Source organism: Enoplosus armatus, chromosome 19 (assembly GCF_043641665.1).
Source record: "Enoplosus armatus isolate fEnoArm2 chromosome 19, fEnoArm2.hap1, whole genome shotgun sequence".
NCBI lineage: Eukaryota > Metazoa > Chordata > Actinopteri > Centrarchiformes > Enoplosidae > Enoplosus > Enoplosus armatus.
In genome coordinates, this window is record NC_092198.1 from 18,013,812 (window position 1) to 18,039,435 (window position 25,624).

At 43.2% G+C, this 25,624-nt stretch overlaps 1 protein-coding gene across 1 annotated transcript in view; it reads right to left on the bottom strand.

Moving 5' to 3' along the window:
* Positions 1–284: 284 nt before the first annotated feature.
* Positions 285–25,624, bottom strand: part of syne2a (spectrin repeat containing, nuclear envelope 2a) — a 77,694-nt gene continuing 52,354 nt past the window's right edge. Inside the window, 28 exon segments of the mRNA XM_070925425.1 lie at positions 285–1,512; positions 1,707–1,795; positions 1,937–2,128; positions 2,212–2,340; positions 2,569–2,745; positions 2,823–3,025; positions 3,510–3,636; positions 3,760–3,902; positions 5,356–5,424; positions 5,676–5,955; positions 6,455–6,646; positions 6,889–7,026; positions 7,431–7,613; positions 8,315–8,465; positions 8,756–8,946; positions 9,307–9,469; positions 12,801–12,967; positions 13,986–14,144; positions 16,759–16,914; positions 18,103–18,225; positions 19,635–19,832; positions 20,322–20,553; positions 21,809–21,903; positions 22,466–22,613; positions 22,856–23,010; positions 23,686–23,799; positions 23,942–24,124; positions 25,425–25,614. Of these exon segments, the coding sequence (XP_070781526.1) occupies positions 1,305–1,512; positions 1,707–1,795; positions 1,937–2,128; positions 2,212–2,340; positions 2,569–2,745; positions 2,823–3,025; positions 3,510–3,636; positions 3,760–3,902; positions 5,356–5,424; positions 5,676–5,955; positions 6,455–6,646; positions 6,889–7,026; positions 7,431–7,613; positions 8,315–8,465; positions 8,756–8,946; positions 9,307–9,469; positions 12,801–12,967; positions 13,986–14,144; positions 16,759–16,914; positions 18,103–18,225; positions 19,635–19,832; positions 20,322–20,553; positions 21,809–21,903; positions 22,466–22,613; positions 22,856–23,010; positions 23,686–23,799; positions 23,942–24,124; positions 25,425–25,614 (4,555 nt within the window). The 3' untranslated portion in view covers positions 285–1,304.

Sequence of the window (25,624 nt, forward strand, 5' to 3'; positions counted from 1 at the left end):
TCCCCCTTGCTTCCAGTCTTTATGCTAAGCTAAGCTAATTGCCTCCAGGCTGTAGCTCTGTATTTAATGTACAATCATGAGTGGTATTAATCTTCTCATCTGAAAACAATCATATTTCCAAAAATTAACTATTCCTTAACTATCCAATTTAAAAGTCATTTCAGCACTTAAACATCTGAGCTCTGTTGTTTTTAAAAGTCTCATATATACTCACATACTGTATCTGTCTTTATATGTTCATCATTTTTAGGCAAAATGAAAAAAAGTGCTTTGAGAAAATAGAGTTAAGACAATCAGTGTGTTTACTACCAGAAAATTAGGAGCATAAATCCACCATTTGATGTTATAAATAAGCATTATATTATCACATCCTGTACATACACGTCATCTTGCTAAAGCTACAGTGTTTCAACAGTGCACTGGGAGGAAATGTCTGCTATTCAAGACAAATGGCATCTAAAAAAAATATGGATATACAATTATATATAAAACTGCCATCGTTTTGTACTGGTGGCCTCGCAAAGATTACATTCAATTTGGACAAGTGTCTTTTGTTGTAAAAAATCAGTTCAGTCTAATATAACATAGATCAAGCATGCTTTTTGTTTGCAGGGTCAAGTTAGACAAAGCGAAACGGTTCGTGAAATAACAATTAGGAGCATGACAGAGTGAGATCTGAATATCAATGTAAATGATGAGGATGATGTATACATTTGAATGAAATATCTGATCTGATAAAAGCTAAGCAGCGACTTGTTTAGTGAAAGTCCACTGATAAAGTCACTATCAGACTGTGTTTCGATGGTGACGTTTAGACCCAAGTGTCCATCAAATGAAGCTTTCAGCAGTTTCAAGCAAGAAGAAATACTGTGATTTTATCCTTCTTGGTTTCAACCTCTCATTATCATCAAATGGAATATGTTCGCTGGCTTCTACAGTAGCTGAGGGATATTTAAACTATCTTACCTGTACGACTCCTGAAGGGGAGATCTGATCTGAGCTCTGCAGCGATTGACGGGGTCACAATCTTTGCATTATTAAACTGTTAAACTGTTTTTTTTTTTCACATGTGGTGTTTTTCCTGATTTAAATGGAGACAAATGGTTTTGTTCATTGAATAAATACAATCTGACCAAATCTTTAAAAATAGACACTTAAATAAAATTTCTGCACTTTGGACGTTTTTTTTTTTTTTAGAAGACAATCACGTCATCAGCTTAACACATCAATTTTATATGTTAAGTTTGTTCATGTGACAAAAAGGTGGCTTGTGTTTCTCAGTTTGTTCTCTATGTACGTTTCTATCAGGTGGGCGGTGGGCCGTTGGTGTAGCGTAACATGGGGTAGAAGGACCGGGCAAAGTTGTTGGCCCCAGTACAGCTGGGGTCGCTCTCCGACAGGGGAATCAGACAGGGCAGCAGCAGGAGGAACAGTAGGAGGAGGTGGAGGGGGAAGGCAGCGCGAAGGACCCGGTAGAAGAAGGAGCGAGGCGGGGACGAGTCCCTCTTCTCTCTGCAAGACACAGGAGACACAAGAATAACGTTTATTACAGGGATACATAAAATGCGCACGCTATTGAGACATAAGTCAACAAAATCAGGAGAGCCTGGAAACTGCACTCTTCTGTACGCAATCAACAGAACTTTTCATCAACAAATCCAATTTAAAATCACTGCATGAATAAATATTGACGTCTTTCTGCATACCTTTGCTTAGGGGAACCTCGCTTTGAATTTGTGGCCTCCAGAGAAGGATCTGCAGAGGCGCTTTGGACGCCTGATGCAGTTTCACAATCCTGAATTAAAAACGAAAGAAATGATTCACCATCTTTTATTTCAACATGCAGAACTGTTTCTTGTGAAACATCTACGTGTTGATTTTTCGACAGTTCAGGACAAACGTTTGACGTGACACAAAGTCGACTTTAACGTCTTACCAGGCGCTGTTGCAGGGTGCTGAGGTCCCGGTCCACTTGCCTCAGCAGCAGCTTCAGTTTGCTACCCGTCACGTGGAGTTTCTCTCGGGCCTCGTCGCTCTCCTCAGCCTCGTCCTCAGGCTGGAGCTGGGACCACAGAGCCTGGAGGGAGGCCTGCTGAGTCTGCCTGCCCTGCAGCTCCTCCTGCAGATCCTGCAAACCCCAAACGTTAGAGATGGTGACGGTGCGTCCGAGCAGGAACGTGAATACTCCACAGTGCGTGATAATCTGCTTACTGTGAGCGTGTTGCGGTGTTGTTGCAGGGCTCTGACGGGTGTGTCTGGGTGACTGATGTCCACCGCGTAGCGCCTGCTCTCTGCGTGGGCCAGCCACAGCAGCAGAGAGTGGAGGCTTTCATGGAACTCCTGTATAGAGAAGAGCTACAGTATTGATGCCAATCTGTTTTGGTACAGTGCATAACATGACTTAACGTCAAGCAAATTATACAACATGCTATATTTCAAGTCAAATGTGATAATAACCTCAGGGACTATGTTCAACACTATACAGACTGCTTTCAAAATATGTTTCCTCTTGAGATGAGATAAGATAAGCCTATATAAGTAATTATACTTATGAGTATTTCTTCTCACCTGGCAACGCATCAGCGTCTTCCTCAGACTGGTGTCCCACTGCTGGAGGCTTGTACTCGCTCGGCTCCAGTCTCGGTTCATGCCTGCCAGTCTCTCCTGCAGCTCTGGGGCTTCCTGAGCTCGCAGGTTGACGGACAGCATGACGGACTTGTAGCGAGTAAACATCTTCTGCATCGCCTGCAAGAGAAAATCCATGAGTACAAACACAAAAGCTGGACGCTTATCAGATCTGTATATTTGGTCTTAAATGTCACCTTTAGCTCTTTGGCTCTGGTCGCCATGTCCTCAACGCTGGCTGCTGGGTCGGACTGCTGGAGGTGCTCCAGCTCCTGGTTCATGTTTTCTAACCAGGAAGCGATGTCGTCAAGGTCAGATAAGAGCTGTTGAGGCTCCTGAGGGCCGGCGTGCTGGTCGCTCTGGGACCGAGCCTGGAGCAGCTCCCATCGTTCAATCACACCTGAGAGGGCACAAACATTTACAGATGTACGGTCGGAGGATTAAGTTTGTACTTTTCTGTCACAACTCACCACTATTAGATACCGACGAATAGACATCAGCACTAGCCATGTATCCTGTGGATGCAGACATCCTGACTTACAGCTGGTCAAACACTTCTGTTGCATGGCTCTCCTCACAGATGGTTTATTTTTGAATAAATATGTTTATTGACCGGACTCAGTTGCTCTTTCTTTGTATCTGTCTGACTAGCTGTAATATCTCTGTCCACAGCATCTGTAGCCTGAGCTGATGGATTGATATCACCACCACTTAGCAACTCGTGGCATGAATATATCAAATAAACTGTTCCGTTAAATCAGTAACCTTTTGTGACACTTGTTGTTGTGTAGTAATACAGACTATTTACTATGAATCACATATATAAAGTTTGGGTTGTGAACCATCCAGTCATTCATCACGCTGCGTTCACCAGCGTCTCTCACCTGACTGTTTGTCTGAGGCCGTCAGTCCTGTGAGACCGAGCTCCTCCGGCTGCTCCTCGTCATCCAGGATCAGCGAGACTCTTTTAATGTCCTCGATGCTGCCGCTGCACTGAGACATGAGACGCAACTGGAGACGCAACAGACACACTGTTAGTGCCGACAGCCGGAGCTGCAAACGGGGACGCGCACACATTTGTGTCAAGCGTCTACTCCGTCGGGGGTGATATTTATGAAATGTATAAATACGTACATAGCCCTGCTTCAGAGGGGTGCTGGTGAGGGTGGGGGGAGCCTCGGCGTGGCCCTCTGAGTCCAGCTGGAGAGACTGTGTTTCCTCGTCTCTCTGTGAGCGCCATCTTGGAGACTCATGTACGGACAGAGACCTGCTTGAAACTGAAACAAAAATAAAAGGAGTTAAACCATAGACATTAATGCACAACAACCTCGGCTATGGAAAAGTCCCTTAATCTAATAGTATTTCCTACCAAAGACTTACAGTTTAGGTGTACTGCATCTCTTTAACTCGTTGACTGACAAATTGTCAGATGCAGGTCATCAGACTCTTGTGGTTCTGAATGTTCCCTGGTGGGAGTTTTTGGTTTTGGCAAGAAATACCACACATTTCTTCCAGTTTCTACTTAATTATAGCTCCCTATTTGGATGATATAAACCTCAGGATCAAATTAAGTATGCCAGGCTATGACTACTATTGTCAACTCAATGAATGCCGATGAGGGAAACAGACACTGGAAGAACATTTACGACGCTTCGTGATGAAAACAAGTTAGTAAAACGTCACTTTACAGTACTGAATTCCAGCCAAAACAAAAGAAGTAAAGCAGGTAAAGATGCCACCCAAGTGAAAATCGTGTGGTAGTGTTCACTTAATGTCATATTTCACGTGTTTGCAGGAGAGAGAAATTATGGCATCAAGACCCAAGCAGGGAAAGCTGCTGCTGGACACTTCAAAACCAGTTCACACCAGTTCTCAACTTTTAAAGATGCTATGTTATGACACCTGAAGAAAAAGGCTAAGCTCTTTCTGTTCTGTGCAGTAAAACAATAAACCAGATTTCCCTCAAAATCGTTTGTTTGTTCATTTAAGGTTATTATACATTTATGTACAATTCTAATGGAGGAGTGGAGTGGATGGACAGAAAGGTGGTAAAACAAAGTGTGGAAGGTCAAAGGAAGGAGTAGGAATTCACAAAGACGAGTGCAATGAGGTGGGATAAAATGATGAGGAAAGTGTAAAAGACAGGATGATGAAAGGTCATGAAGGAAGGGGCTAGAATTTACACAACAAAACAGATTGGATGGGAGGAAAAATAAATGAAAGAGATCTATCCTCCAAAAAAGAAAGATATCCAATGACATATTCATGCAGCCACTGCATAAATGATACGTCCAACTAGTGACAAGTTTTATCAAAATCAGACCAATGTTATAAATTAAAGCGCCATTGAAATTCCTTGCAGGAAAGTAAAGACCCCTAACTAATAAAAGAAATCAAATCTGACCAGGACTTTTCAGATGTTTACCTCTAACTTAATCCTAACCATTAGCCAGTTAGTGTACTTTTTAAAATTCAGACCACGGTGTGCGTAAAACGAAGTAAACCCATTAAACATAAATGTGTCAGAGAAAGAAAAAGGTACAAATAGTTTGTTTTGGCATTGAAGGATTTTCCAAACCACAGCTGAAAGAAGCAAAGTATCAGAGCGATGGGCAATTATAAACGAGTGATACACGAGCCGCTGGAAGATATTTGCTGGAAACTCATTTCACCACGAGGAGCCGTGAGTGGATTTATTAAGCAGAAGATGAAGATGTTCTTTTTGCCTACCCAGTGAGGAGGCTCGTAGGGCCTCCGGGGCTTCGACAAATTCCTCCCGGCCCTCAGTCAACTCCACATCTGGGAGGAGAGAGGGGTCAGACTAGAGGTGTAAAGGTGTATGTATTTTGTCATTTTGTTTAAGCTTTGCCGAGGCCTAAATGTCATGCCTGCTGGGTGTCAAACAGTCCCTGGCTTTCTGGTGCTTCCAGTCTCCCCGTCACGTCATATAAGAGATAAAACCCTTCTGGCAAAAAAAAAAAACCTGGGGATGTCAAAGAGTGTGTGTACCATAAATCTATATGTTTTTCTGTGAGACTCTATAAATCTACCTGACAGCGCACTGAAGTAAGTCCTCTCGTCCTCCTGCTCTTCCTCCTCCTCCTCCTCATCCTCGTGTGACGAAGACCCTCCTACGTCTCCGGTGTGGTCCCACTCCAGCGGCAGGGAGTCCACGCTCACTGGGGTCTCCCGCCCCGAGCGCTCCAGCGGAGAGGCCAGCAGGTGGGTGGGTGTGGCCGGGAGGCTTCCTTGGCTCCGCCCCAGCCACGGCCGGCCAATCAGCTCCAAGGAAAAGGCAGTGCCAGAGAGCTCCGGTTCTTCTTTGATCATCTAAGGTAAAGAAATATTTGGTAGTCAGCCAGACGTGGGACAATAAAGTTCTATTCAATCCAAAAACAAACTCCAGGAAATCTGATCACATCACTGCCACTCTTCAATCTTTGTATTGGCTCTCTGTGACTTGTAGAATAGATTTTAAGAGTTTGCTGATAACCCTTAAGACTTTGCTTGTTCAGACTGCTCGTTACATTGTTGACTTGTTAATCCCTCATGAGCCCCAGCACAGCTCGCGATGCTCCACGATCAAGATTAAGTTTAGGCTAAAACGTAAAGTGAAATATGTTGGTGAGAGGCAGTGTCATGTACCAAAAACCTGCAAAGCTAGCTCAGAATAGCAAATAGAAAGAGGTATCAATTATATCACAAGTGAAATATATAAAAATCAGTAAAAGAGAAAAGAAAAAGGGAGATTTGTGAGTGAATAAACTGCATAAATCAAGCTATGAATGGCTGGACGGATGTAGTGCCTGTGTGTGGTGCTTCAGCTGACCGGGGGCTGGCTGAGGCGCTGGTGGAAGCGGACCAGTCTGCTGAAAACCTCCTGGCAGTAGGAGTGCAGCTCCTCCAGCTCGTCCTCTATCAGCGCCGCATCCTGCGGTGAGCTCTTCTGGATCAGACCCTCTCCAAACACGATCAGTCCGTCAATGCGCTCCGTGTTCAGGGTGATCTCCTTGTGGAAACTCTGCGGGCAGAGGGTTGGACAGTTGGATGAACATAGACAGGAACACACGACTGCTAATAGTATCTTTAATAGAGAAACCTTTGAAAGCTATGACTCATAGTTGCACCCATAGCCAGGGGCTTCTCCATGAAGTTCTTCTAAAGGCTGATGTAGATGATGAAGATGAAAGCAGCAAGAGACCTGACTGACTATACAAAAAGGGTCTGTGTGTGAGCATCTGTGTGGTCACTGTACGTCCTCACATTGAGCTGCTGTATCTTGTGATGGACGTCGCTCTCTGAGAAGTGTTCGACGTTGGTGAGCTGCAGGTCCAGCTCGGTCAGCCACACCAGCATGTTCTCCCTGGTGCCTTCAAACTCTTCCCTCTGGCTGGTAAAATACTGAGAGGAAGGTGAAGAAGGAGAGTTAGAGTCGGCCTCAATGCAGGTATACATGATTCAAGGAGCAGTGCAGCTCTTTTTAGTCCACTTTCAGCGTTGATAAATCACCAGTTGGCCTTTCTAAAACATTACAGACAACTAATTCACTCATTAATAAGATCTGACACAACAAATAACATATTGCCTTCGGAGTTTATGTACATCACTATGTGCTTTAAATAAGTATGTGCATACGTGTGGAATTCAAGTCACACACAAATAACTGTCTGTTGCTTTTAGTTCAAACACTGTATGTGCAGGGTGTGATGATAATTCATTCTCCTCTCAGCTGATGAACTTTGAATTATTCATCTCGTACATTTCAGACTATGGTGCTGGGTCACGCCCTCCGTCCTGCGCTGTACCTTGAGTCTGCGGAGGATGGCAGCCACTCTGCGGTGCAGGGTGTCCCAGCGCCGGTTGCCTTCGTGGACCATGGCTTTGAGCTGGCTGGCTCGATCAGTGCGGTTCTCCCTGGCCAGGCGGCGGTACTGGTTATTGACCAGTTCCAACTGGGTCAGTCGCTCATGAACCTGCCTTTGGAAACCCTAAAAAGAACAGGGGAAGGGGGGACGGACCATGGATTCAGATGAATGAAAAGGGATTAGGGCTCCAAATACTGTAAGAAGTCTTTGTGGAAACGACTGGTTGATTAAGCAATTAGTCGGTCGACCGAAATAGATTTGCTGGTTCCAGTTTCTAACACGTGAATTTGCTGGTTTTCTTAGTCTTCTGCAAAAGTAGAGTGAATATCAAAACAATTTAAATATGACAACTTGGGCTCTTGGAAACTGTGATGGACATATTTCACTATTTTTATTTAGACCAAACAATTAATGAATTAACTGAGAAATAATCAGCAGATTAATAGATAATGAAAATAATCAATGGTTTCAGCCGTAATGTCAAATAAACTAATAGTTTGATTTAGTTTTCACATGTATCTTTATTTGCTTGATGTTAAACAATTTTTTTCCTAATGTAACAGACACCAGAAAGAACACTGTGGAAAAAAAAGGGTAAAAGACGTCAGTGACAACAATAGGACATCAGTTTCCACCTCCCACAAATATGACAAAACACCCATAGTTTTGGTCGTGCAACAGCAAAAAGGAAAACACCCTTCAAGTCTGTCAAGTCGACAATTCAAAGATCCACGTGTATTTAATACAGAACACTTTGAGGGACAAACAAGTAAACAAAACGCAGCTACTTCAAGTCCGTTCCGTCTGCCGACCTCGCCACTGACCTCGAACTTCTTGAGCTCCTCCTTGGCGACAGTATAGAGGACGTCTGCAGAGTTGGGGTTGGCAGCGGTGCGCTCGGCCATCTTGAGCCAATCCTCAAACCGCGAGTAGTCGTCGAGGAACTTGCACCAGAGTCTCCACGTCTCCTCGATCCTACACGCATGCATCACACTGGAGTTACAGTCCGCTGCGGAGGTTTCACTGATGAAGGCTTTTCTAACCAATAAGTGGATTTATTTATTTACAGGATGTGTTTATGAATGAATCAGTCTAAGGTGTTCAACAGAGCTGTGTAATATATATCCCAATATACAAAGTTCTCCTATTGTGTAACATCTTCAAAACCTGCATATGAGGATCAGGGTATGCACTGATCTGACTCGTACTGTATGTGGTGGAAAGTGTGAGGGCACCATACAGCATGTGTGTGTTTTAGTTCCTACCTGAGCCTCCTGTCCAGAGCCATGGCACAGATGGTCCTCCAGCGCTGGTCCAGGCTGCAGCTGGTCTCCTGCAGGGAGTCGCTCTCCGCCTCAGTGCCGCCAGCAGCGTCTTCGTCCCGCAGCAAAACATCGCACAGACTGAGCACCGACGCCACGCCCTCCGTGTGCTGCTCAATGTCCCTCTGCAGCTCCTGGACGGACACGTGGACAGGCATGAAGACAGACATCGCATCAGTCCATACATGTGTTAAACATCAGTCTGCAGACATACGGACAGAGGACATGGGCTCACTGCATGAGACCACCACTCCCAAAATTAAACAAAGGACAGATATGAATTATTAATCATGAAGACAGACAAAGAGTGAGAGGGAGTGACGGTGAACCAGAAAAACTAGAAAGTGTGAGAAGAAATATAACACTACAAACAATACTGTAAAAACAAGAAACAGATACTCAGAAACAAATAAAATGAAGACAGAAAAGTTAGCATCAATGGTATAAAGTGTGAACTGATGTGTGTGTGTGTGTGTGTGTGTGTTGGCGTCTACCTGCTGCTCGGCCAGCCTCTTCTGGATCTCCTGGTGGTGACAGACGCTGTAGGTGATGGGTCTGGACAGCTCGGCCTCGATGCGAGAAAGCCACGAGCGGAGGTTACTCATGTTCTTATCCAGCTGCTGCACCGTCACCAGAGTCTCCTTCAGCTTCTTCACCCTAAACACACACACACACACACACACACACACACACACACTGTTTTATAAACTGTATAATCAATATTTCTCAACATCTAAACCTTTTGGATTGTGACCCTTTAAAATGAAGTAATGTCGGCTTGCGACCGCATTGTCAACTTTTGAATATGTGTATGAGTTATGATCAAGTTAACTTTAGTTTTTATCAAGGTGAAGAGGTAAAATGATTCAGTAATCCACAAGAAAAAAAAAGCAAGCAAATATTAGAAGAATCTTTGAATAAATAAATAAATAAATGCTTTTCCTGGTGTTCTATTTTGTTAATTGTCTAATTTCATTTTTCTTTTAAACACACTTCAGGAAAATTAAAAGACAGTTTGGTACAAAGCATCTGTTCTCTTTGTATGAGATGAATGTTTTTTTTAGACATGGTCCCTGACAAAAACATGCCCGTAAAAAAAGATTAAAATAAACAAACTAAAGTCAAGAACAGCAGACAGAAAGACAAAGAAAGAAAGAGACAGAAACAAAACGTAAAGAGATTACAAAGACAGGAATAAAAGTAAGATCAGAAAGTCAGAAAGAAGAGATAAAGACAAAAGTGAGAAAAACAGAAAAAAAACAGAAAAGATAAAGACAAGAGAGGAGAAAGAAAGACTAAAAGACAGACAAAGAGAAAAAAACAGAAAGAAACAAGAAAGACAAAGACAGAAAGAAGGACATTTTAGTCGTTCACTAACCTACAACATTCTCAGGTATCTTACACTAGCAAGTCCCCGTGGCAACTGACCCCCTTGTGAACACACACACACACACACACATCGCGCCACACTGACTGGGTGTCATAGCAACGCTAGGGACAATAAAAGCACTCTTCAGAGGCTTAAAAGCCTGAAGTGTGCCCCATTTGGGAGTTTGAGTTAATTTCCGCATTTGATCCTTCCTCTCTTGTGGAGGTCCAGCAGGGCCTGTCAGGGCTGAGAGGGAGACGCTCTCCACCAAAATAATAAGCACTAAAAACAGCTGTGAGTGTAAGTGGCAGGCTGAAGAATGCATGAAAGGGTCCCAACAGACGCCGGACAGTGGGACGACTATAGATAAATCGAGTGTGTGAGAGTGTGAGAGCCCTTTTAGATCTGGTCCTGTGAGATCCGGTTTGCATTTTCTTCAGTTAAGATATTTGTTATTTTGGATGGTTCTCATTTCCTCGAGAGGTTGGTTTAGATTTCAGAGAAGAATAACGGCTAAGTTTAAGTTCATGTGCAGTTTTTGGGAACAGGTTATGTTACTGATTAGCGGTGAGTTGTTTGTCTTGTTGGCTCTGAGGCTGTGGGCGAGCACAATGGTACTTTGAGCTAAATGCTAACATGGTTGCAATGTCAATTAACATGCTGATGTTTAGCAGGTAATATTTACCAGGTTCACAGCCGTAGTTTAGTGTGTTAGCATGCTAACATTTGCTAATTGGTGCTAAACTGAAAGTACAGCTGAGGTTGATGGTTTTGCAGGCCATGCCATCCACAGAGCCATGCGGCGTTCATCACATCAAAAACCGTCCAAACCAAAGTTCTGAAAATTGGTATCAACCACTGGTTCAATATTGATAAGATATTTCCCGATCTAAATCACAACTTTGAAACGTAACACCGTTTTACGTAGACACACGGCAGCTTATGTTGAGACAACATCAAACAATCATACACTTAGTAATGTGGTATGTTTTGTAAAATGAAAAAATAATGGATTGAAAAAAATGTACATTGCTGGCATTTGTACCAAAACTGAAGTGTTGGATTTACACCAGTAGTTAAAATTCAACTGATTCCGAGCCCTGGTCAAAGTCCAGGAATAATGTACAGTACAGTTTATAGTCAGTGGAAGTTTGTGTGTGTAATTCATGTGGCTTCATGTTTACGGCCGTGTAATGAAGACATAATAGAGTCAGTGTAAATTCTGTCCAGAAAATACTCTTCCCCCTCTGCAGATACAACCATCCTAGTCAACTAAATTATCTCTCTCTCTTTCACTCCCTCTCTACCTCTGACAGCCTAACAAAGACCAGCAGCTCCATGCGGAGGCCCAACAAAGACACAAAACCCGGGCAGGGGTCCCTTGATGAGGAAAAAGGACAAGAGTAGAATGGATGGAGAAAAACCGAGCAGAAAGGAGCCGGAGGATAAGTGAGGATATATGGAAGGAGGACGAAGTTAACAAAGTACAGCTAACCACGGGAGGGCTCAAAGTTACTCGAGACTAAACTCCTACTTGTCACTGTAAGTATGCAGCTCTTTACTGTACATGTGCTTTTTCAGATACCTTTTTTTTTAAAACTTTACATACATAATTATGCTTTGACTTACAGTATTATAGATGGCCACATCTATTATAGAATATATATTAGCCTACTCGATTATTGCGGTGTATCAAATTAGTTGTTGCCAGCCAGTGAACTAAAGACATAAAGGCTCCAAAGATGCTTCGTGTGGACGCACCCCAATTTAGCTGTTTCCATTTCTAACAACAGTGCAGTAAAATGTAATGTACCTGAGGAGCTGTCGCACTTTCAGGCAAACTTTCTCTGCTTGGACACATTTAAAACATTTTTTCTTTTTTTTTTTTAAAAGAACCATGGGGTCAAGCACCCAGAAATCTGCTCCTCTCCCGCTTTGAGGGTGCCTCACTTTGAGAGTGAGTGATTAATGCATGCCGACAGACCGAGCCCCTCCCATACAAACTGACCCTCCCTCACGTCATCCCGCTCTGACAGACTACATAAAGGAGGGGAGTCTGTGTGGACATGGGGACATATGGTACTGTCTGAGACTTAAGCACATCTTTTTTTTTTTCGTGGTGGTGGTGGTGGTGGTGGTGGGGGGCAGGTTTAGGAGTAAAGTCTGTATCTCCAGCTCTTCCACAGGACTGTCCATCTGTCTGAGGAGCGTCGGGGGCAGTAACAGTTTGTCATCACAGGGGCTTAACCTACAGTCTGCACTAAACATTAGAAGCCATGTATCCCTGACAGCTGCAGAGCACGACTTACACAACAGCAGGTGGATGATGGATCCGCATTCGAGCTATTGTTTAATTACAGGCTCCCAGTTAGAGCATTTTAGTTCCTAATGATGTTTTTTAATGTAGAGCGGCTTTGCTGTGAAAGGTGCTTGTGCAGAAGGCCAATTACGGGGTGACATTTAATGTGTGGTACTCAGCCAAACTGAACACACACACACACACTTTGATTTTTAATTTAACAACCCTTTTACTATAAGCGATACGGATACATACATGTCAGTGGGTACCTACATCAACTTACAGCTCAAAGCTTCCCTGACAGCTGTGGCTGCTCTCACCTGGCTTCGATGTGGTGGAAGAGGTTGTGCCAGCGCTGGTTGACCTCCAGCAGCGAGCCGTGGACCTGGGTCTGCTTGGCCTCGTCACTGGCCAACAGCAGCTGCTCCCCCAGCTGCTTCAGGTGGCTCTTATTCTCACTGAACAAGTTGATTTCCTCCATGCAGTCCTGTGGAAACATGATGACATTACGCTGGTTCATGAACATCATGTCTTAAAGAAAAAGCAGGGAAAATCTCACGAACAGCAGATGACATTTAAAATGAGACTCTTTGGATTCTTGTCATTTCTGTTCTGTAGTGTTATTATGGTCAACCCCTGTTGAATATGGACGTACATTTCAGCTGGAGTAGAAAACATTAACACCCAATTATCATGAGACATAACATTAGTAAACTGCATGTTTTATGCTCATGTTCACCAATTTGGCCAATCTGTGATCCCATTAGAGCAAATGTGGATGTGAAAAGAACATTTTGTTTGGACATGATCTTGTCCATTAAAGCTTTAAATGACCAGCAAAACATAAAAATGTAGATTTCAGTTCAGTTTAAAAAAAAAAGAAAAAAAAAAGGGTCAAGAACACACTCAAGCCCCTTTTCAGTGTACCATTCATTCAGCTTTCCAAACACCTGTTTCTGTGCCCCGGAGCAGTCGGTTATCACCAGGAAGTGCCGTTCTTTAGCTGTCCAAATAGGGACTATCAAGTGTCTCCAATTTTCTCATCTCATCTAACAGCCCAAAACAACGATCCTGCAGCGCTCAAACCAATTATCATCTTGTCGACTAAATGAGCGTGCTGCACGGTGAGACAGGAAGGCTTTCAGTCACTGAAAGGACAACTGTTGTGTATGAACAAAGGACATGCAGCCATTCCTCATTCCAGGCCACCATCTGTTATAAACAGCATAATGTATGTTGCTCATGTATGGATTGTAACCTACACAATGTGGTGGCCATGCCCTAAATCATGGGTTGATGATGGGGATTACAGAATGTGTTATTTATGAAGAATAGTGGGCGAGTAGTATCCCGTTTAAAAGTTTCATAATGTGCATACAGGAGCATACCAATGTAATAATACCTGCAATGTGAGCTCTTATCAGATGGAGTCACATGAAACTTTGACACCTGTTCCCCCATGTATTTGGAAAGACAGATATTAACATTCCTTATAGATCTTGTACCTTCTTCAGTTTCTCCACCATTTCTTCGATGCTCAGATCTCCGCTGTGGCACACCTTGTTCTCCATCTGAGTCAGCCAATCACAGAACTCTTTGTTCTTGTCGTTGAAGATGGTCCAGGCATTGAGGCGGTCTGCGATTTCTTGCCTGCGCAGGGACACCTGGGGAAGGCCAAAGTGATGAAAGTGGCGTTTAGCAACTTTGCACACTAGTGTACACAGCAGGGAGATGAATGTCAAAGTAAGTATCAGTACTCAGATAATCACCATTTTATGATTTCATGTTGAGCAGAGAGATGTATTTCTACATTAACACCTGAACAACCTGGAGCAATTTCAAGAGCCATTCAAATAAAGTGTGGACACCTGTGGTGCCGGCTAAGCTGCAGTTATAGTGAAATGGAATAAGTTGTGCATGACTGACAGCATTTAGGTATCAGATAAGAATTGGTTTAATATTAGCACAAGCAACTTTTGATGCCACTCTCATGCCAGTTTAGTGTAAACAGATAACTGTCTTTCAGGGACAAAGCAGGGCACACCAAGCACTAAACAGGAGTTATAGTTTTTAAACAAAACCTACAACTGACAACATTTACACCAGCAAAACAAATGTGTCTCCGTTACAAAATGAGGCACTTTCTTTGCCAAATTTAAAGAAAACAAAACAAAACAGCCTTGGACTTTGACAAATATCAATCCCGCCTGAAACAGGTTTATTTGTTATGATAGTTCCTGGTATGTATGAAGGAAAGTCCAACTTAATTCTACTACACAACAGTACATTTGAGTTTTGTGCATAGGGACACATAACCTGGTAAATTACTGAAGAAAAGTACAAATCTGAAAGTATAAAAGCACTGTTCAATACAAGAGATAACGTGGTACAGAAATGAATAAAAAAAACAGAGAAATTAACTGAATATTAAGTGTTTTCTTTCATTACATTGAAGCAATCGCGCCATTTAATCTCTATCAGTCAGTAATCAACTGAATTGAGAGAAATCCCCAAGGGACTCTTGCTGTTTGATGAAATTAACAAGGTCCATTTTCCTAATGACAGCTTAATGGCATGAAAACACCCCATTACGTAGCTGAGGAGGGGGCTGATGATCTTTTTGAGGTTAAAGGGCTTAGCGAGCCCGCGGGGCATGTTTGAACCAGCTATATTTTACTGTTCAGTGGCATTTATTTGATTTAAATGAGCCCTGCTTTGGTTTTAATGTACTAATACTGCTGCTGGGCCTTTTGGACTCTGGAGAATTTAGGGTGCATTGTGAGCTGCTGTCACCCCGTGAGGACTTTGTGCTTCCCCTGGAACAATAGAGCCTGTCCCCTGAATCCCTTTTAGCCCAGCCAGGCCATCTGCTCGTCGGACCCATTCCAGTGGCTTCCCCCACCTACAACCTGTTAACTATGCAGAGGAAACGGCTGTGGCTCAGATCCATGCCCCCTGGCCATGTCAGGAATTAATAGGGATGAAAATTCTTGTGTGATCTAACAGCTGAAATGAGTCTGTTCTTTCTAAAATAACTTCATTTTTCCCCCCAGCAGTTTCATTATTTAGCAAGGCATTGTCATAAAAAATGTGTCGATGGCTGAAGTATATGCTTCGTCACATCCAACCAATAAAAAAACGACGATTCAACCTATGTACAGCGTGCATGTAGGGTTTTACCTTTGATGTTCGTAAGTCTCAGTGATTGGTAGGTCTTTCCTAAATGATATGTTTTTTGTTTCAGCTTTGTTAGGAGAGTTAAGAGTTAAGTAGGTAGGAGGAGCAGCTCCCATGGTTGTACAGATATAAAAGAGACGACTACGTACAGAACACAAACATCAACAGAAAACCTGATGATTGGACAATCTGGCTGCAGTTGCTGCATCCGTGGATCCCAGTAACTCCTGCCAAGACAGGAGCAGGTGGAAGCAGCCACTCTAACTGGGGACCCAATTAGCATGACTGCAAATGATCCCGTAACCCTAATAACTGACAAAAATGTCCCGAGCATGTCATAACCGTTGGCCTCTCAAGAACAACAGTGCGTTTGTGTTTAAGCCAAAAGACTTAACGGTAGGAATTTGAGCCTGTGTGCAGACAGTAGAGCTACTTTCACCAATAAGGCAGTTACAGAATTAACAGCCTGTTCTGTTCGAGAGCTCCATGTGTTTGCTCAGAGAGCACAGTGAGTCCGAGTCAGGAGCTAATTACAACCTGAAAAGCTATCAAGTGACTATTTCAAAAGATTTGAATAACGTACAAAAACAACCAAACTTTTCTTTATATGCAGATACAAGCAGAAAGAGCTCCAATGTAAAAAAAAAAAAAAGACTTGGAGGCAACAAGTTTCAGACCTGTCCCATACAGCATGCTACTAACCCAAACACTAAGCTTGAGTTTTGGCACTTTTGCAGTAGAGAAGTTAAGAAAACAAATGAATTTGACCTGTAGAGAGGCAAGCTGCTCAACTATTAACAAGAAGACAAGATGTTGTAGTTTTCCCTCCATGAACCTGCACATGGTGGCTCTTTTCTCAAACAAATGAGTGCTTGTGTGTGTGTGTGTGTGTGTGTGTGTGTGTGTGAGAGCCACAGTGGTGCAGAGGCTTTGTGCTGCTGGTCACCGCCAAGACACCGCTGGTGGCAACTTTTCCCTCCTTCTCTCTCTCCCCCAGTCCTTGCTCTCCACCTGCACCATCTACAATCGCTGACTTTCTCTGGGTCATTTTATGGCCTCTCCCGCTCCCTCCCTTTATTTCTTTTTTTTGTCAGCTCTCACCTTCATACACAGCTCTTCCCATTGACCGTGGAGTTGTTCCAGCTGCTGCTCCAGCAGAGCCGAGTCACCGGCCACGACGTACTGGGACAGGTCCGTCTTCATGGTGGCCAATTCCTTCAGTCCACTGGCCAAACGGTGCAGAGAGAGCTCGGTCTCCTGCATAACACACACACACAGACACTTTAACAGTCAGACAGCCATGTACAAGCTGTGTGTTCACGCTTCTCTCCCTCTTTCTCGCTCGGACCGTCCAGATTAAAGGGCTGTGGACGGGACAGGGGGAGGGTAAAAGGGGTGGAAAGGGGGAGGGGAGTGAAAGCATGGGGGTATTAAATAAGGGAAAGGGGGGGTAAACTCAGAGGCGCTCTAGTGGGATGGGGGGGGGGGGGGGGGGGGTCGCTAGCTTCCAACAGATTCATGCTGCTGAGTTATTGGGCTTTACAAATTATAATGGCTTATTACTATTTTTTTTTTCTTTGCAATTTCCATCCAAAACCATTAGAAGTCAGTTATTATATCAGGTCATGCAATTAGCACAGGCAGCCACCCTCAGTGCCTGTTTTTCTGAAAAATCAAGCGGATATTGTGTGGATATACGTGGATATTGAGAGGTACTTTGGGCTTAAGACGACAATTTCTGGGCCTTTGTGGAAAATGTATCCTAAATGGGGTCCTGCTGTGTTAAGAGTTCTGGGAGACTTCTGTCTCTTTGGTGTCCTGCTAGATGATAGGCTGCGGCGATACAGTTCGAGCTTTTTAGCTGCAGGGACGTAGCTAGGATTTTAGAAATAGTGAGTCCAAGTGTTCCTAGTGTTTTGTGGATGTATTTTTTATTGATCCCAAGGTAGTGAACTTTAAAAAGAGGGAGTAGGATTGTACGACTCATCATTGTATGATGGTAGCTTTGACCTTGTTAGCCTCTAGCATTATTCTCAAAGTGAGGAAATAAGGAACTGTAGGCACTCAGGTAGTTGTGTGTAGACTGATTTGTACAGAATGTATTACGGCAGCTGTTAAAAGACATATAGTAGAAGGCAAAGTTGGTTCAAATAAATACAATAAAATCCTCATTTATAATGGAAAAGTTATATTTCTCACCCTACTTTGGCTAATGCTAGTGCTTGATTACCATTCAACATAGAATAGTGAATGCTATAGTTTGGCACAGAGAGCGCCAGATCCTCCAGTCCATGTACCAGGAACAGATGGATCACTTCTGTGTCAATGTTCTCTTATTAAGGGCCCAGTGATAAAGGTCGAGTGTTCCTTAAAAATGGCTTTGAAAAGGGTAGGTAGTAGGAATACAGTCAAAGTTATAAAAAAGACTACCTGTATTGTAATTACCTGAATGTGTTTCTCGTCCTCAGAGTCCTGCGGTCTTCCAGACAGCGGCTGTTTCAGCGTTGTTTTCAGCTCATCCAGTTCAGACATGACGCTGGTTATCCCATCCTGACACTGAGACCACTTCTAGATAAATAGCAGAGCACAGAGGAAGAAGATCTAGGGGGTCGGTTTAACCAATATCTGACACTTTATGATCAGTAACCTGTAATGTTTAACCACAAAGGCCTGAGCTGCTGTGAAAATCTAAACCACAGCAACAACACCTTTCTGACAACTATATGATGACCAAGTTAGTCTCTTGCTGTCAGTTCCACTTTGTGCATTAATGCGGCTCCCTGTGTGATCTTTGACATGTTACTCGGAGGGATTTCCCTTCCCCCCCCCCGGGGTGGATCATGTTTAGCTTAAAAAGGGGTTAACACAACTTTCCCTGACCTTGCTGGGCCTGGGCATCAAAACATTCAGATGCTGTAATTAACACAGCGCATGAAGCCGGGCAGCCCTTCTGTAATCCAGACAACAGTGAAGCTTGGAGTCAAACAGGGCCACCATTTAACTATAATATCAGCAATGCAATTTAAAGCACTAACCAGTCAGTAACATTCAGGAAAAACGCTGAACAACTACGGTATGCTTAGCTCCTACACATTGTGTGTGCGTTTAGAAGTGGAGCGCTCATTTTACTTTAGTTTTATAGTATTTTATTAGATTGTATGTCCACGGATGCCTTGTTGTTCGATATGAGCACTGCAGTGTGATAGCGATGGAATGAAAGGGGCAGACACTGGTAACCAGCTGTCTCTGGATGTGGATCATGAATAGATTTGAGCTTCTCTTTGATCCCTCTTGGCTGGAGGTTGGTGCCAGGGCAACACACCAGGTTTTGTGTGTGTATATGTGTGTGTGTGTGTGTGTGTGTGTTGGAGTAGGATCAGGTCCTGGATATGGGTCATGCAAAGCTGACACCTCCTACTTCGCGGTTAATACTGTAACACATGCTCTTCTTTTGGATTTTGCCAGTCCAAAGCTGTAGTCCTTGACACGCTAAAATTGTAAGCTAAATGTTTCATTGCATGTCTCACTGGCTTCTGCTGCCCGTCAAGGACAACTAAGACAACAGAGGAGTGTCCATTTTTCCGTGCAGTATTAAAAAACAGTTTACGAATATTTGTATATTCTGACTTGCCATTAAGTTAACTAAGACGAGGAAGCTGACTCCATGGACGTTTTTGGAAATTAATAGGATCGCTTGGTTTAGAAGTGTAAACAGTGCAGTGAATTTGTCTCCTGTAGCTTCTTGATCTAGTTAAATTCATAGAAAGCTATGTCAGTATGACTACCATTTTTATTTGACATTTATTTATTGGTATTTTATTTTGAAAAGCTTAATACTGTAGGACTCTTACTTAGTTGCATAAATCATGACATTTAGATTTTCTCGTTGATAAATACATTTTGTCAAAAAAAAAAAAAAATCAAAACGAACCTAAGATTTAATAAATATTGGGCTTTGATAGAAACATGACTGCTACCTGAACAGTTGAGTTGACCAGGTCCCTTCTCCTCTCCAGCAGGGCGGCGGTTCGCTCCCAGGCCTCCTGTACGGCCTGGAGCTCCGACTGCAGTCTGCTCTGACACTCCGACTCCGTCATGGTTTCACATAAATGCCGGCCAGCCTCTAGTGTGCGGGTGTACGTGGTGGAGTGCTGACCCAGAGCGTCTTCCACACACTTGGGAAGACACAGGGAGACACAGAGCCTGTTGCTTAGCATTTTAAATCAATTAAAATATTACATTTGGCGCCAATTTTACTATTCCGCCACAACGAGAGAAAGTATTAGAGACTATTATAGATCCAAGACGAAACTGACAGAAGGGCGGGACTGAGAGAAAAAGGCGCAATTATAAATCAGTCTGCTACTTCAGCACCTTGGACAGCACCGTGGATTGGATCGGTCAATACACAGCACAGTACGCTACGGATATTTCAGAGACATGGTGAGGGGCCACAACCTCAGTCAGATAAAGGATCAATGAGTCAGGCAGAGTAGACTAACATATTCAGCTAAACTGCCCCTGCACTCCCTCTGCTACTAGGGGATAGAGAAGAGGGATGGCAGGTTAACAAGGGGGATGCATTTTGGTCATTTTGCTAGCAAGGTGGATGTCATCGCCCCTCATATCGCCTACTGGGCACACGGGCATCCATACATACTAACCTGGTAATCATCCGTGCAGCTCCGTAGCTGTTGCAGTGTACAGAGAGCAGGTCCAGCAGGGGGCAACAAAGGGTCAACGTCCCTAAACAGCTTCCACAAAAGTTTCAAGCCACGATGGAAGATTCTCCACTTGCCCAGCTCTTCTTTTGTCAAGGACCTGCGCTGGCCATTCAGAGCCACAGAGTTGAACCAGCTCTCCCTCATACAGGTCACTTGTGCCATGAGCTCAGATCTGTGCAAGAAGCAACACAAGAGGCTCAGATTTCTTATATTTGGAGAGAAACACAAGCACTGAATCAAATATAAAATGGGGAATGAGTGGAACATTTCAGTGATCTCTGTGGGAATATTAGGTGTCGTGAAATGGAACACTTTCCTTGTAGAAAAAAAAAAAATCAACACATAAAATGGTAGAGGTAATAAAACAAAAAAGGGAATATTACAAATGTATCTGTCATAGTTCATTCACAGGCAATTGCTACATCAACACAAAATCAGCAGGATTTTAAGACTTAAGTAGCAACCTCAGCATGGAGATGGAAACTTCACTTTAACTCCTATAAAAAATTAAGAGCTTTCCAAAGACTGCAAAAAAAGACTTAAGGGAGACATCTAAATGTTCCAGGGCAGGAAACACCTGCATTTTGTTATGCGTTGGCGTAAACCAAGTATGTGTGATAATTACGAGCAAAGAGAGGAATGCAACTGGAAAACCTCAAATCTAATTACTTTATTAAGTGACGGGGTCTGCGAAGAATGCAAGGCTACAAATCAACATGATGACGCACAGCGTTTCTTCAGCATGGCACCCAGAGAGTTTTTAAATACTGCTGCCAATGAGATACCAGCTAGTTTCGGTCCAAATATCAAAAATGAGTTGATGAGTAAAACAATCCACAAATGGTTGATACACAAAAGTATTGAGGTCTGACATACCGCTCTAAAACGACTGACGCATCACGTGCCCTGTCAAGATTTAAGTCTAAGTTGCCCATTTTCTAGGCAGAGGAAAAACCTTGAACCTTGAAGACAAAAAGAGGGAGAGGAGGAGGAAGAAATCACCACCGCAAGATATTTGATGTAACGACAAACGTTGAGACTGTGATGGACAATGAATACTAGCCCCCAATCTTGAAGTATTTGGTGTAGTTTTTGTGTTGTTTCAGAGTATTTAGGTTAACAAATAAAGCTGGAAGCAGTCAGCGCACCAGAGGACAGCCTGCAAGTAGCTGGTATAGCTGCGAGGCTTGATGGTTTCCCCTACAAAATTCCTCTAGAACTGAGCGTTCTCCTGAAAGTGAGGGATGCTATGATCCTGAAAGGAGACACGGATGACGGGAAGAACCAGGGGAAAAATGGGGGGTTAAAGCGGTCTCATTGCTGTACAAGCAGTATTTTGGACTCTTGACCTAAAAGCTCATAAAGCGTCTTACACATTTAAAATGTTTTTGTTAAGTACGCTTTGTTAGGACTTTCCCATCGCTCACTTTTTCTCTCCCGTTTCTTCTTCCATGGACTTGACCGCATGACAGAGAAGACTCCGCAGAAGCTGGTGTCCAATGATTATTTCGGCCTCAAGCCTCTGTGGGAGTCAACAGGAGAGAGAACACTGATTCACAGATCAAGATCATCATTACAAGGGTTTAAGATTTCAAAACAACTTTCACTATTCAAAACAAATGGCACTCCTAATGTCCTGCCACATTCACAATGATATATTAAACCAGCGCTTGTGCTGCTGAGGCCATTAACTCAGCCACCTCAGGCCAAACGTTTCTTTGTCACCGTGCTTGTCATCTAGTAGCACATGGGCGGCATACAGATGAACTGTTGACTAATCTGCAGGTGTAGGGGAGGGAAAGCCTTCATCAACTATTTATCAACGAAGAATTCGATGCTAGTTTTCCCATAACAAGCGAGAATAGCTGGCGAGTTAACTTTGCTTTTAAGGACATTTAAGTGATGAAATAAACTTTTAAAAAAAAGATGCAAAAAAAACCCAAAAACACCTTGAAGTCCCTAATTCCCACAGAATTTAAGAAGTCCTAAAGCTATTTAGACATTGGTCTCAGCTGGTCAGATACAAATCTCATCAATGTCTGTGAAATGAAAGACATGTAGAGAATCCGAAAAGTGTATTGTACCTGATGGGCAGTCAGCATCTCTTGGAGGCTGGAGTAACTTTGAGGTTTTTGGCACGCTGATTGCTCCTCAAGCTTCTCCTGGATGGACGTCAGGCTCTTACACTTCTCCTGAAAGCTCTGGGAACGCTGCTGATCGGCCTGCAGCTGTCTGAGTGAACACGACACAAAAAGGGACAATTAGGGACAATAAGACTACAACTGGAAGCTTCTTTCGAAATGCACACGTCCACTGTATTAGGCACAACCCGTCTGCATGAAGCCGTTATGGCTGAAATCATTTTAAGCGCTCCGACAAAGACATATACATAGTTACAGATCTTTTTTTTTAGCAAAAATGTTTTGTGAACCTTCAAATTATTCCGGCATCTTTTTTGAACTGGACTCTCTCACCTGTTCACGTCAGACGCGTGAGTCATGCTCTCAACCCATTGCCTGCTGAGCACGTGCAGTCTCTCTGCCTCATGGTTGTCAAGGGTCACATAGCCACTCATCTCCCTGATGTCAAGCAGTGACGGAAACAGATCGCTGAGTTCAGAGAAAACCTGCTGCACACCCGAAACATAAAAAGAAAAACATGTGCGTTTTCAGTTCATCAGCAAAAGGGTCTTTGTATAATCAAACTGCTTTAGATCAGAGGTTTTCAACGTCTGACACTGCAGGCCCCCTACAAGACAAAACTGAGACAACTGTGCCCCCCTAACACCACATCCAGCCCCACCCCCATAAGAACCATGCTGAGTTGATACAAGTTCATATTAGTGGAATTTGCCACTCCTATTGTTATCAGCCTTTGTCTTACTTGGATTTGGGGCATAATCAAGTTTTTGAAATATAGCTCCCATAATTTGGGGGTTTTGCGGGATGTAAACAGGAAGTATAATGTTGCCATGGTAGTCAGTGAGTTAGCTGTGGGCTATAACTTGAGTCCTGTTTTTTTTTGGCCTATATTTGTTTACCTTTTGGCAAACTGGCACCATTGAAAGTACACACACCTATCACTGGATTCCTTTGTTACTGAAAGAAAACTAAAAAACATTATGACTTCAAGAAGGAGTATTATGATGCATATCGCAGCTCATGCCTCTCGTCCCTCCCGCCCTCCCCTCCCACCCTAACTCTCCTTCAGAGTTTGAAAGCCTCTGCTTTAGATTTAAAGAGGCTGCATCAGAGCAATGTACAGAAAAGATCATCCATGGGAAATGATAGATATTCTGACGAACCTTCACTGAGTCTGTGTTATTCAACCTGGCCATAAGTTTATGCTGTGTGTTCTGTGTCTGCTTTTCAAGGGCCTCCAGTCGACTGTGAAATAGTTTCTGTTGCTCCAAATCCTCCTGCTCACAGAGAGAGAAATGTGATAATGTTAATATTTACCTGGACCTGAAATTTGAAGAGAAAAACAGTTTCACATTAAAATTCAGGGAAACTGGTTTACATTCATTAGACACTTGTCGATGTTTTGACTAATTTCCTCACCTGAAGACTTCTCTTTTTTCCTGACATTGCCTGGCTCAGCAGCAGGACGTCACGTGACAGCCGCCTGGTCTCTGATTGGATTGATTTTGCGGCCAGCGGTCCTAGCCGACCAATAAGGGGCTTGGAAGACGCAAGAACATCTCCCACACTTCTTTGCAAATCCTCGGCAGCACCCTGCAACTGCTGAGTGAGAGAGAAAACAACCAGTTAGATGGAGAGAGGTGCTGTTTTTTAATCTATGTCTCTTTACTGCGTTTACTGTGACCTTTAATTATGTTGTATTTCCTGTTTTCCATCACCTTTCCAATTGCTCTCATCAAAAACTACAGATCATAACAACCTGGAAAAATGGAAATCTTGTTTTCCACAAATACTTCTCACTCAAGTACACCAAAGTACACATTTCAGTGTACCCTTGGAGAGCTTGGAAATGGAAAATAAATTACATGGATGGAGCCCCTAAAGCTTGTTTTTTTGCATGGATGGACAAAACAACACGTAATGCAGCATCTGGACTACACAGGTACAAGAACAAGAGAGACCATCGCTGATATTTCAGCCCATAATTGCACGCTGCTGGTTCCTTTCCAAGAATAGGAGAGCAGCCATTGAGGAAAACATGAAATTAGAATCTTGTAATGCATAGTCTCTCTGAATAAGCCCCAGGTACCGGATGACTCAAGCAGTCTAATAAGCATGCTATCAAACTGTTCCGTTTGCTCTCAGTAACCTTCAAATTTCAACCCACCTTGAAATACATCAAATTCTCTGATGTTTTCGAGCCACAAATAAACACGTATGCACAAATCATCTTCATATCGCCAGAGGAATAAGTTCTCACGTTTTCCAGGAGATGTTATGCCAGATTCATCCTTCATCTTAGCGCTGCTGTTAAGCCATATGGAAACAACCGCACCACCAGCTTACAAACGGTTCTGCATCAGTGAACTCGTTTGAAAAGCTAAATGTCGAGATTAAAAGATCCCTGAGGACATTAGTTGCTTCAGTTTCCCACTTGATATATTTTGAAGTATATTAAAAACAATACTATATTTCAAAAAGCTGTGATCAGCAACTTAAAACAGTTGAATGTTGACTGACAAGGAACAAGAAATTATTACTTTCTGCAAAATTGTCTCAGTGCATGTCTTCACACATTTTTTTCCCTTAACAAAAATGTTTAGTGCACATGTTATTGGTTCATTTTATCATGAATTAGTTGCGACCGTAATGGCGGCGATGTTGCAACCGCTCGGCTACCAAGGTGCTCCATAAATCACATTTGAAACTCAAATGTTGAAATTCTTATTGGCCTCAAAAGACAGTCAGGCTCTAATCTCCCATGTTGGAAGGATGTCCTGCAGCATTATATCGGACAACAGAGCCAATTTTTGCATTCAACTCAAACAACCGCTGGATGTTGGTGTGCACACTTACACTGAGACTGCATATTCAAACTCTGCTAAAAGCACCCTGAACTCACCTCCAGTGATTGAAGCGCGGCCTGTGTGTCCTGTTGAGGTGAAGATCTCCGCCCCTCACACTGATGCTGCCACAGCTTTTGCAGGTGAAGGGCGCATTGATCAGAGAGGTGAGTGTACTCCTGCCAGAGGGAGAGTGTCTCTCTAGACTTTATGTGCTCGTCCTTTAGCTCCTGCAACACGCCCTTCCACCTGACGTGAA